The 13,143-nt window shown below is 35.9% G+C and overlaps 1 protein-coding gene across 1 annotated transcript; it reads right to left on the bottom strand.

Annotated features, from left to right (window-relative positions):
• Positions 1 to 9,684: 9,684 nt before the first annotated feature.
• Positions 9,685 to 13,047, bottom strand: LOC117910027 (LEAF RUST 10 DISEASE-RESISTANCE LOCUS RECEPTOR-LIKE PROTEIN KINASE-like 2.3). The gene is made up of 6 exons (XM_034824080.1): positions 12,108 to 13,047; positions 11,879 to 11,923; positions 11,749 to 11,784; positions 11,516 to 11,575; positions 11,391 to 11,414; positions 9,685 to 10,904 (listed from the first exon to the last, which is right to left on the bottom strand). The coding sequence occupies exons 1-6, from the start codon at positions 12,970 to 12,972 to the stop codon at positions 9,778 to 9,780; spliced, it is 2,157 nt and encodes a 718-aa protein (XP_034679971.1). The 5' UTR covers positions 12,973 to 13,047; the 3' UTR covers positions 9,685 to 9,777.
• Positions 13,048 to 13,143: the final 96 nt, after the last annotated feature.

Genomic DNA, 13,143 nt, shown 5'->3' with positions numbered 1-13,143 from the left:
TTAAGAGACATGATGATGGATCTGTTGATCAGTTCAAGGCCAGACTTGTGGCCAAAGGATTCAATCAGAGACCAGGACTAGATTACAAAGAAACATTCAGTCCTGTCGTCAAACCGGTCACAATACGCACTGTCTTAACTCTTGTTGTTATCCAAGGTTGGTCTCTAAGGCAATTAGACGTCAATAACGCCTTTCTTCATGGGCATCTCACAAAAAAAGTGTATATGAAGCAACCACCTGGCTTCAGGAGTCCGGAAAAACCAGATCATGTTTGCTGCCTTACAAAGGCAATCTATGGACTAAAACAAGCACCTCGTGCTTGGTACTCTGCTCTTAAACGAGCACTGTTAGAATTTGGTTTCATCAATGCTAAATCCGATTCTTCTCTATTTGTGTTTCATGATGGTTCCATACTTGTCTATTGCTTAGTTTATGTCGATGATTTGATTCTCACTGGCAACAATTCAACTTTTGTTGCAAGTATTATTGATCAACTTGGACAAAAATTCTCCATCAAAGACTTAGGTCCCTACATTTTTTCCTCGGTGTTGAGGTCATTCCTACCAAAGACGACCTGTTTCTAACTCAGCATAAGTATATCCGAGATATCCTTGCCAAGACAAGTATGGATGGAGCTAAGGATGTCACAACTCCTCTCTCTACATCGGTTTCTCTACAATTGGCAAATGGTTTGCCATTCGTTGATTCAACCGAATATCGTAGAGTGATTGGAGCACTGCAATACTTGTCCTTAACTCAACCTGATATAAGCTTTGCTGTCAACAAACTCTCACAGTTTATGCATTGCCCCACACAAACTCACTAGACCGCAACTAAAAGGTTGTTGTGATACTTGAAGAACACCATTTTTCATGGCATTAATATCAGAAAAACCTCAAGCCCAACACTCACATGCTTCTCAGATGCTGATTGGGCTGGCAGCTTGGATGATAGAAAATCAACTTCAGCTTATGTCCTCTTCCTTGGTCACACACCCATTTCATGGAGCTCTAAAAAGCAAAGTGCAATTGCACGGTCATCAACTGAAGTTGAGCATAGGGCTTTAGCAATGGCTGCAGCAGAGTCCATGTGGCTGCTATCTCTATTCCAAGAAATGAAGTTTACATTACCACAACCACCTCTACTCTTGTGTGATAATTTGGGTGCAACCCAGCTAAGTTTCAATCCTGTCCAACATTCAAGGATGACGCATATCCAAATAGACATTCACTTTGTGCGAGATTTGGTTGAAAAATTTCTTAATGTTTGGCATGTTCACACTAATGACCAGCTTGCTGATTTACTCACCAAGCCACTTTCTAGACAAAGGACAGACTATCTACGAGACAAGATCGGACTATCCAATGGTAGCCCGTTCTTGCGGGGGCGTATCAAGGAAACTGATAATTTCAAACAAGTGCCAACTCAAGTCTAGCTGTCACCATGAACATTACCAGATTTTGTGCCTTCCTATCTTTGTAAATATTGCTTTTAATTGTGATTGTAAATTTACTTTTCCGTTACATATTTTTGAATGCCTAAAATTAGGCATCTCGGGTTGTATAAAGATATAGAACATGAATAGAAAAAAATACCGTGAATTCTCTTTTAGAGAAAGACAGTAAGAGAAATAGGTTAATGGGTATAAAAAAAATGATTATATGCATGGGGGCATGAGGGGCGAATATGGAAATAAGTGTGAGAAGGTGGGCAGTGGGTATGATGGAATATGGGAGATGGAATAGATTCTCACAGCTACTACCAAGGACCTGATCACTTTTCTTCATGATTTCAGCAATTCTAACCGGTGCAAGGCTAACTGCAGCAGCCCGTACATCCTACAAATCAATATCGGCCTCAGTTTTGGTCCTTGAGAGAGTGGAAGGTAGAGATGGATTATTTTGCCTTGCTGAAAATGTGGCAGAAGCCAATATCTGGCGAGAAATGAATGGCACAAACTATTTATCTTCCATAGCTTTGACTGAAATATCAGGCGAATTGTTTCGGTCAGCCAAATCCACCTCTTCAGCGCAGAGAGGACAGCACAAAGAAGGCAAGCTTCAATATCTTCTTCCCTGTACGTGCATTTGTCACCCCTGTTTAACTCCACGCCCAACACATTGCCCGTTTTAGATGATAAATTTCTTGCAATTAAGTTTCTCTGTGTTGCTCGCAGGCCTTGAAGGCTGAAATTTCTTTGTTGGTGAGGCATAGTTGCATAAAAGCTCCAAAATCCGACATGTGGAAACCAGTCAGTAGGAGTAAGATTGACAGCTTTGGCACAATTTAAACCAAAATTGAAACAACCATGATGAGATCTAGGAAAGATGATGACTAAGTCTCTAAGTTCCTGAAGTACACTATAGACAGAGACTCCTTTTTTTTACAACATAGGTGGGTTCAGCATAGCCACAAGCTGAAAGAGCAGATCCGGTTAGGCATCTAATGGATCAGGAGGACAGTTCCATATAACCTTCAGAGAAAGCATGAAGTACTGCCCTGGCTTGAACGCGAACTCATTTTTAGACCTCGATGAATACTGTTTTCAAACAACTCTAATAAAATACCCTGATGAGGCTACTGCATTTATCATAGTGTTTCTGGCGCACATTTATCAAAACCCGATGAAGCTTTTGCCAAGTCTGAACACGTTTGCCAACAGAATGAAAGACTGTTTTACATTTCTCACCATATAGGACATCGAGAAGAGCATTCTTCCTATTTATTTTACATGAAGGTCCAGGCAAAGAGTCCGTCATTTACTGTACAGAGTCCTTCTGTTATGAGTCTATTTCATTCTCACCCATGCTTATCACAATCCCAAGCAAGGACCTCTTGAATCCCAAAAGTTGTTGATACCTCATACGAACGTTGTCAGATTCAGATTCTATAGTTGCCAATCTTCCTCTTCATATCACCATCATTCTCCGTCAATCAACCTCTCCAGATTCCCAGTCTTAAAGCCTGACGGTCTCTTTCAGGGGAAAACAGAGGAGCAAGGGAATAGAAAGGGGAACAGAGCATGGAACATTTAACAAATATGCTAAACCCATTTCACTATTTCATCCATGAATCTAACAATCAATGGGCTAAAATAGAAAGCGTTTGCCAGAATAGAGCATAAGATGCAACAAACTCTTCAAATATTGAATCAAAAATCACCAAACCACAACAACTCAACAAACAAGATTGAAATCACAGAGACTGAGCAGGAGAAATATGAAGGATGAGAATATATGGGAAAACCATAAATGGCCATACCTGAAAGTCTCTTTCTCGCTCTGGTAGCTACTAGGCTCCTTTCACAAAGAAAATCCAATTGATTTCCCATACTTCTCTTGCCCACAACCTCATCAAGCTTCACTCTCTGGCTCTTTTTCAAGCTAAGCTCTCAAAATCTCTATGTAACTGACTGAAAAATATCCCTACTCCTTCACTCAAAACGTCTCCTATCATTCCCTCTGTTTTTTTCTCTCTAGCAACTTGCTTCCCCTAAGAGAAAATCCTCTCTAGCCCATATCTCTTGCCGGCTACCCCCAAAAAACCCCCTTTCCTCAAACAACAGTCTGCTACCTATAACCGAAAACACGCTCCCTCTCATTCTCCTTGACAGGTGTCACATTCTTATTGCATCCCAAAACCACTATTGTGATTCCCTGAAGACCAATCCCGGGGTAGCACGTGGCTCTCAAGGAGCTTTCCACCTGGCAAAACAAGCTGCATGAAAATGAGCCCCCCAAATGGGGTCTACAGGTATATATTGTTTAACCTAAACAACAAAAAGCCCAATGGCTGAGGACCTTGATGCAAACAAGCTTGTCTTAGCCGAGATGTCTGAGGGTTCCTCCATGTGTTTAAGATTAACTGCATTTAGGCCAGAACATCAAATCAATGGAACAATCTACTCTGTTTCACTAGGCCAAGCCCAATGGTAGGTCCATAGCTAGAGCTTGGATCATGTGCTAGTCAGGCTGGGTTAGGCCTGATACAGACCTAATTTGATCATGGCAGCCCAGTAAGATAATTATTTTCCTTGTTTTGTGTTTTTCTAATTTTTTTTGTTTGTAGTAATTAATTATATTATAATCATAGCAATCATTATAACTATTTTTATTATTAAATTTTTTTATTCCAATATTTCAGAATTTCTAATTTTATTTGATAAATTAATTATTCTTTATCATCTATTGAATCTTTACTTAAACTTATTTTATTATAAGTTTATTTGTCTATTTTTCTTCCATTTTGTTCTTACAACTTTCGTGTCCTTATTTATGTTTTCCATAAATATAACAATAATTTAAACAAAAATAATAATTACTTGGAGATATACCAAACAAAACATACACTTCTTCAATGAAAAAAGTGTCACAAAATTAAAATATAAATTCTAAAGAATTAAGACTATATTAAAACAAATTTAGAATTGTAGGATTTTAAAAAAAAATTATTTGATAAATTTTAGCTTTTTAAGCTATTAAAGTAAAATGAGGGTTTATCCCTTATTCTTTAATAATATATGAAAAATTATTTATATAATAATGAAAAAAACTTTGGAACGTTTTCTTAGTTCTTTTAAAAAATTTCTAGTTGAAAATTATTAAGGTAGTAATGAAAACTATAAATTATCATTCTTTCTTCTTCTTCTTATTCCTTACCCTATTGCAAATTCTTTATCTCCATATCCAGTGAGTCAATTCTTTTGAAGGTTTTTCTTTGCATTTGAAGGACTTTAATTCTTTTACAATGAGCAATGTGGAATAGTCTGGATGAGGGAAGAGGTCATGACCTTCTCAACTCAGCTTCATCTTTATGGAAAAGTAGGTAGTGTATTTCTAGAAAGGGAGAAGGAATTTAGGAATTTTTTTTTTGCTTTTGTCTTGCTTAACTGACCATAAAGGCCACCAAATTGAAAAATGAAGCACTACTTTTGATGATGCATGTAATGCCGCTAGTTTGCAGGAAAAGGATAGCAGGGAATTAAGCTAAATTTATCAAAAATTATATTCAAAGGTTAAATCCCGAATATCATGTCTTTATCTTCATGTAGGAAAGGAAAAATGTGTAAAATGAGTTTAAAATAACATATAAATATAATTTATTAATTTTAAATTTATTTTATAATTTTTTTCTCTGTTTTCTTTTCATTGTGTTCTCTCAAATTTTCTAAGAACTAAATATTGCTTTAGTTTTAGGAGTTTCTAACTTCAGTTTTTATCCAAAAACCTTAGAAGAAATTGAGCACATGAAATAATGTTTTTCTTAAAAATTCCTCATATATACTAAGTGATCATCATAGAAAATAAACTATGACTTGTAACTGAAGCATAAGCATTCCAACAGTAGAAATGAGCAAAAGAGGAGGACGGAAATTCCTAACCCCATCCTTCCCACAAAAAAAGAAACAATAATAATTGTCCAATTGTTTCCTGTTTTCTTACTTTTAGGGTCTGCTTTTCCTGAAAGGGCTCCGTTTGCAGACCAGATTTTCAGTTTTTAAAGACAGGGTCTCTAGAATTAATATGCAGTATTTGGTCCTTAAAGACCCAGCAGACCCATGGGCTAGCTGGCAGAGCAGGGCTAGCTAGCTTGGATTTGGGCTAGCCCAGCACGTTTGAGGCTTAGCATCATCATAGCCCAATTTGGTGGAGGAGGCAACTTTATGGTCAACACAAACTATTTGGGCTAGAGCTTTTTGTTTATATGAATTGCTATTATTACTATGTCTATTTGTGCAATTAGAAATCTTGTGCGTGAGATTGATGAAGACTTAACCATTGTTGATATTGGAATATTAATTGAATTTATAGATAAAATAGAAATTTAATGTTGGGGATAATCACGTAGACCACTTGTTCATTCTTTTCTAGGTAGTTCCATATATTAAGTAAGGATTAAAATATCTGAAATTAGATAAATATTGGTTGTTGAAATCTATGTACAAAAATAAAAAGTATTTGTAGTAATTTTGTTTAAATTTAGATAAATTTAGACAATTAATTTTTTTATATTTAAATGATATTTATATTAACTCAAGAAAAAAGAACAAAATACAATACCAATGGCTATGAATGTTAATTTCTTATTTTAAACTTAAAAATAATTAAAAAGACAACTTAACTCTACAACATTAAGTGATTGGAGAAATACTCAATTTAAAAAAATAGCTTTCAAACAAATCATTTTCTTGTTTTATAAAAAGCAAAATAGGGTAGTAGAGCATATCAATGGAACTTTGTCAGAAAAAGTTCCATGTATGTTGTCAAATGGTAAATTGAGCCAAAAAAAAAAAAAAAATTATAAATTCCCGCATCATTATGGCTGAGGGAGGAATGGATCGCTACTATAAAAGCTCATATAGCTGGGGAAGGAGTGGGTTGCTACTATAAAAGCTCTTATAGCTGGGGAAGGAGTGGGTTGCTGCTATAAAAGCTCTTATAGGAATATAAGGCCCAATAGGCACAACCACATGGGCTGGGTTGTTGCTATAAAAGCTCTAATAGCAATATATGGCCAATAGGCACAACCACATGGGCTTGAATAGAACCTCCAAATAATCATCCAAATTTTCAACTCTTGACAAGCAACCACACTTGGACACTCATAGTTCCACTCTCCTTACAGTATAAGATTTTAAACTTAAGGAATTTTGATTTCTTGTTCAGTCTTATTGTCTACTTTGCATGTTATTGGTAAGATAATGGTAGCTCCACATAAGAGGAATGACATGAGTAAGGTACATGTTGCTACAAGGATGAGATGGAGAACAAAAAATTCTGTCATGATTTGAATTGTTGCCCAAAGCAGGTTCTCTCATTGCCAGGGTATAACTCTCAAATTAAGCTCATTTGTAATGTATGGGAAAATTATATGCTAATAATGTCCGAAAGCTGATGGCTAGTGAGGTTTGTGTCTTTATGAATGTGCTTTTGAGTTTTGAACCTTAATTTACAATCTAGAGATTAAATATGGAATCTTGTGTTTTCTACAAATGTTGGAGATGTTACAATATTAGAATTGTTGATTTTCTATGATGCCTTGATGTCTTTTGATAAACTTAGAATGAATTGTGGACTTGGGAAGGGAGGATTTCATCAATAAGCATGTAAGAAAACATCATTAACACATGTCAGTATGAAAATGACTAAACTGGGGCATGAATACAAAAAAATGTTAACCTTGTACCTATAGTAAAATAATGGAAGTTCAAACTCTGGAAATCATGTGTTTTTCCTTTTTAAACTGATCCATGCATGGAAACATGAAAAAGATTGCTGAGGTTGTGGCCATTAACAATATATACCTAGAGGGATAAAGCAACATCATAAAGAGAAAATTTGGAAAAGGTACACTCTTGGGCTAACCTAGAACTACAAGCTAGGACAAGAATTGGTCACAGCCATGTACCTACAAAACCTACTTATAATATCTAGGGAACTTCAGAGTGCATACACGTGTGTGTGTATACATGTTTGGATGTATATATATGTTTACAAGATATAAACAGAACCTTGTACTAGATGTAGGCAAAGATATTCACTAGATACAAAAATTTCCTTGTGTCACTTGTTGAGACCAGAGAAATACCTATTTGGATGTGGTGATTAGATTTCAACATAGCCTTCTTGATGGTTTGGTTCTTGAATTATGAGGCGGTGGTGTCTGTTGTACCCTTAAATTTTACTCCGTATGAAGTAATTACTAATTTATGGAGGCAAAAATTCCTTGTATCATGAAAGGAATAACAGTTTCTTGTTGATACTATTTTGTTTGGATGTTGAGTTCCTATATTGTTCAAAATGTGATTTTGATTGCCTGATTGTTGCAACTCACATTTCATCCGTTGTTTGTATTCTGCCTGTAGGGTAATATGATACTATCAGATATTGGAGTTGCTGAGAAGTGAATATATCATTCTACTCTCAATGGTAATTATAGTCTGCCTAGTGTAACGTAATTGATAATATCATGGCCTCGCCCCCTAGTCCCAGTTGGTTTCTTTAGTTTTTGTCCATGAATGACACTTTATTCAAATAAGCATTGGTGTGCTGTTACTCATGTAATCTTTTTTCTTATTCATAGAAAAAATAACTATTTAAATATGTTGTTCTATGTCCTCATGGATCTCTGTTAACAAAACGTCAAATCTCAGAGCTTCTTAGCCTTTCTTTTTGAGTGTCAAGTCATTTTCTCAATATGTTGATCTAAAAAATCTCTGTTGTGTTCCTACAGGTTTGTTTTGTAGATGCTAATTGGGATTCACCATCTGTATATATCCATTGTATGATTCTATTATTTTTTTGCCGGAAAAAAGGTTTATAATAGATATCATGTTTAGGAGAAGGATTTTTGTTGACCTATGAGTTTTGTATTTCTCCAAATTTTGGAATATTACCGTGAAGCTTTTGTGTCAATCTTGAAGGGGTTAGCCCTTTTCTTTTTCTGTTTACCCAATCTACACTTGCTATTGGTGTTGAAAGAGATCCAGAAAAAATTGCCATTCAGTTATGAGGTGGTTGGGATAAGGTCAAGCTGCTATTGTAGCATGAAATTGCATGTAATATCAAAAGAAAGATTATGCTTACTCAAATTCTTAGAAGAAAAATGTTTCTGATCCACACCATTTTTATAGTGTTTTGAAGGATTTAATGGGGAGCGTCACAAAAAATTAATAATGATAACTTATAGCTATGGCCAACTCCAAAATGCAACTATATGCCATTTAGTGGGGGCCAAAAACAAGATGCAGCTGTAAGAACCATTTGTTGCACTTTAGGTTGCTACTATTACTTTAACTTGTGTTTACGGTCACTTTCACAACTGCAACTATAAGAAATTGTTGCACCACCTATGGCTACACCATGTAGCGGTCAGCTTGGTGTGCAACCATAATTTGCAGGCACACCATTTCTGACCTCTAGTGAGGGTCACTAGCCGCTGCTATAAGGCATTATTCCTGTAGTGCTCCCTCTTACTATTTGGGCTTGGTTAATATCATACTAGTTTGAAAATTTTGGGTATATGGTTTCTAGAGATGCATTTGAAGTTCATTTGTTAGAGAATATTTGAATTTTGGGAGTTGGTAGTGGAGTATTAATTTTCCAAGGTTGAGATTTGTTGGTTTTTGGTGTAATTAGTATTCGTTAGTTTAGGGATTCCTTGTCCCACATGGATTATGAATTGGTTTGGTCAATGCTTGGAGGCTTATATATAAGCCCATGTCCTTTTAGCTATCTTAGTGGCTTTAGCCAATATTAGTATAAAGAAAGCTCTTTGCCAAGTAAGAGCCTCCTAGCTCGATATTCTTCCAATTTTGTAATTTTCTAATTTAAAAGTTAATGAATTGATTGCTATTTCCCAAGGACATAGGTAAGACACTCTTATGGTACATCATAAATATTATGTCATTTCTTTTATCTTTATTAATCTTATTGCTTTTCTTTCTATTTAGAGTTAGTTTACTTTGTTTTCTATTATATATATTTGGTGTTATTTAAGTCATGTGAGGCTATGCAATACAACAATAATCATTTGAGTACTATGGAACTAGGCCTTAAAACATTAATTGATATTCCTGTTTGGTGCTATTTAAATCATTTAGAACATAGGTAATAATTATTACATGTTTATATGCTTGTTGCTAGGGTACCATGCCAATGCCTCAAGACGATATTACATTATATGGACCTTGCAAGAGGAGTTATAACCCATACATCTAATCCAAATTACAAACATATGATATCATAGGAGATAGCATGCAAGTGGAAAAATGCTATGCTACCTTCCATCTAATGTAAATGTACCCATGGAATTGCACAAGGAAATTGGTGCTTCTATTGGATTGCTCATATGGTCCTCAACTAACATTTCCTCAGAGTATAGAGTAGGCTTCGGAGGCATTTCTAATAGCTCAACCTCTCCTTCCAACATCTCTAAAGCTTTGCTCATTGAAGGACGGTCTATGGGCTTCATCTGTATACACCATAGTGCAACTATCACCATTTTCCTAACAAGCTTCTTTTCATCTTCAGTGGCATCTCCCAAGTCTATGTTATCCCCTTGATCATATCTATCATAAATCCATGATGGAAAATATATTTGACTCGAGTGCGCTGCATTTGCATTCACATTCTTTCTTCTCCCCACCATCTCCATTAACAACATTCCAAAACTATAAACATCAGCTTTGTATGAGACACCTCCAATATTTTTATAGAACAATTCTGGAGCAATATATCCCAATGTTCCTCGTGCAGCAGTGAGAGACACCATACTTTCATCCGTTGAATACAATTTTGCAAGGCCAAAATCTGAAACTTTTGGTGTAAAGTCTTCATCAAGAAGAATATTGTGTGGCTTGATATCAAAATGTAGAATTTGCATGTCACAACCTTGATGTAAGTATTCAATCCCACGCCCCACTCCAAGTGCAACCTTATACAACCTTTCCCAGCTCAAAAAAGTGTTATTTTCTTCTTTAAGAAAAATAAACTTATCAAGAGAACCATTGGGCATGAAGTCATATATAAGTGCCCATTTTGATCCCTGTACACAAAATCCTACCAGTCTCACCACATTAACATGATGAATTCTCCCTATTGTTGCAACCTCATTGATGAAATCTTGTCCATTAGCTTTTGACATGACCAACACTTTCACAGCTACAATGCGACCACTTCGAAGTTTTCCTTTATATACAGAGCCAAAACCTCCTTGACCTAATTTATTCGCAAAGTTATGAGTCATCTTCTTTATGTCTGAATACGAGTACTTGATGGGTTGGAGATTTTTGTGACTCCGTAAGAATTCTTCAATACTATCATCTAATGATAGATGTCTTCGGTGGAACTTGTAAATCAAATAGGCGAATAGGCACAACATCCCAAGCATAGTCCTTCCTATGACTAAACACAAATCAAATGTAAAAAAATGAATATTTTAAGAAAAAGGAACAAGATATGAAAAACAAAGTTAAATCCAACAAATACATATGGTAGAAAAAACTATTCTACCTTCATATAAAGTAAAACACTAAGTTGTTGTGTTGTTAGAGAGCCATATAAAATAGCTACTTTAACAATCACTTTACAGTGTACTGTTGCTTGGGGAGCAATTTGATGGAAGTACTGGGGCCTTGGATAAGAAGACCCCAATTTCAATTTCATTGTTTTGACTTCTTTATATGTTAGTGGAGTTGAATTACATTTAAATTTGGGAGAAAATTTTGAATTACATCTAAATTGGTTTTGCTTTGTATAGTCAAACAAAGCAAAATCAATTTGAAGTTCACTCTACAACCTTCAAAATGCAAGAATTCCAAGAATTTTCATATCAACTCTTTACAATATTGTTTTTACAAAAAATTAGTAGTTGGAATTTAGGAGGCTTACCGATAATACGCAGTATCCAGCCGCCTAGTAAGGAAGAGATGTAACAAATTAAAAATATGGACCAGTATAAGTGAGAGACATAAATAACATTAGAAGAGGAGACATGTAAGTGAAGAAAGCCTTACCAATCATGAAGGTGTTGCAGATATAGTAAATATTGCAATTACCAAGTTCTTCTTGAAGTCCTATATTAAACCATCCGTGCCATGTTAGTCACAAGGAAGAATGCCCTAGATTGCCTAAATTTTAAATTTATTGAGAAGCAAGAAATGGAGAGATTAATTAAGATGAAAGAACTCTAAATAAATCTTTTGTCTTATTCTCATGAGAAAATAATAATTGCAAGAAGCATCCTTACCTCGAAATTTTAAGGTGTAGGGAGAAAGTAACCCCCCTGTTAACAATGAATTAGGAAATTTTGTAAAAAATTAGGAAAAATGACAAAAATAAAGATTTGATTGAAAAGCAGCTTCTAATTGGAGCCTTACTAATAAAGGGAAGGAATAAACCATTGGTTATAAACTTCCAAAGCCCTGCAAGATTAAACCAAACAAGTGAAATTAGGGATAGAAATATTGAAGACTCACGCAAGGAAGATAAGATGGTTAGCATAATCAGATTTTCAGGGAATTAATTTCCTATAAAATCGCGTTTCCTTGATTGCAGGCACTGTAACCCCAACTCCAAAGATCAAGTATGAGGGCATCTTATACTCACAATTTTTCTCTGCAGTGTTGGGAAGTCCGTTCCATGGCGTCTTGCATTGAAAGGCAGTCGCAGTGAAATATGAATAGTAGCAATCTTGCCCTTTCATTTCGCATTGGCGGTCGCAGAAGAGACGCAAAAATGAAAGCTGAAGCCCCAGAAGCATATAATTTTGCAAATCTGACATCGAAAGATTGCTGGGCTCTGGAAGTGACTTCAACGGTTGAATAATAATAGATGTGCCGATGGTGCATGAATACGGAATATCTCCCACCAACACATATTCTCCGACAACTGCATAAGCGTATGTTGGTGAGGAAGAGGAAGAGCCTCTAGTGTTGCATGGAATTATATGAATGTAGTTGTCGTCCCTGATTGACTGCTCACAGTTCATCAAAACTATTGTATAGAATATTGATTCAGAAGGCGAAGAATAAGCAGCACTCCATTTATAAGGCAAATAATATGGAGGTTGATATTCAGTGTAATATGGAGATTGATATTCAGTGTAATATGCACCAATGGAATGAAGAGGACTGGAGATCAAACAGTTGTCCTTCTTTTGCCCAGGATCCACTACCCGAATTGTATAATTCTGGTAGTTGATCTGGGTAACTAAGTATTTCCCATTGTATTTCCCACCATGAAGGTTTATCATAGTACGATTGTTTTCACAAATCAATTCATACTCAGGGTAACCGCAGCTGGGGGGATCGTCTTGTAATCGAAAAGGGTAGGAAATGTTCCTCATATCTCCGCAGGAAGAGGGGCTGCATATCTGGTACTTGTGATGCTTAGCAACACAAACTGAAAGGAAGCAGGCATGGATGACTACTGTCATGAGGCCTACTCCCACGAGTTGTGCCTCCCTTAACATTATCAACTTAGAGAGAGAGAGAGAGAGAGAGAGAGAGATGCTCTGTTTTTGGGTTGTGAATTCCACGATATTTATATGAAATGGTCAAAACCTATGTGCGGAAACTGTGAAGCAAAAGGAAACAAGTGCCAACGGAAGAAGAATAATAGCAGGGAACCTGAAATCGAATGC

The sequence above is a fragment of the Vitis riparia genome, unplaced genomic scaffold, assembly GCF_004353265.1.
Source record: "Vitis riparia cultivar Riparia Gloire de Montpellier isolate 1030 unplaced genomic scaffold, EGFV_Vit.rip_1.0 scaffold541_pilon_pilon, whole genome shotgun sequence".
In the NCBI taxonomy this organism is placed as follows: domain Eukaryota; kingdom Viridiplantae; phylum Streptophyta; class Magnoliopsida; order Vitales; family Vitaceae; genus Vitis; species Vitis riparia.
Note: the sequence above shows the minus strand (reverse complement) of the source record. Positions and strands in the feature narration are given on the sequence as shown.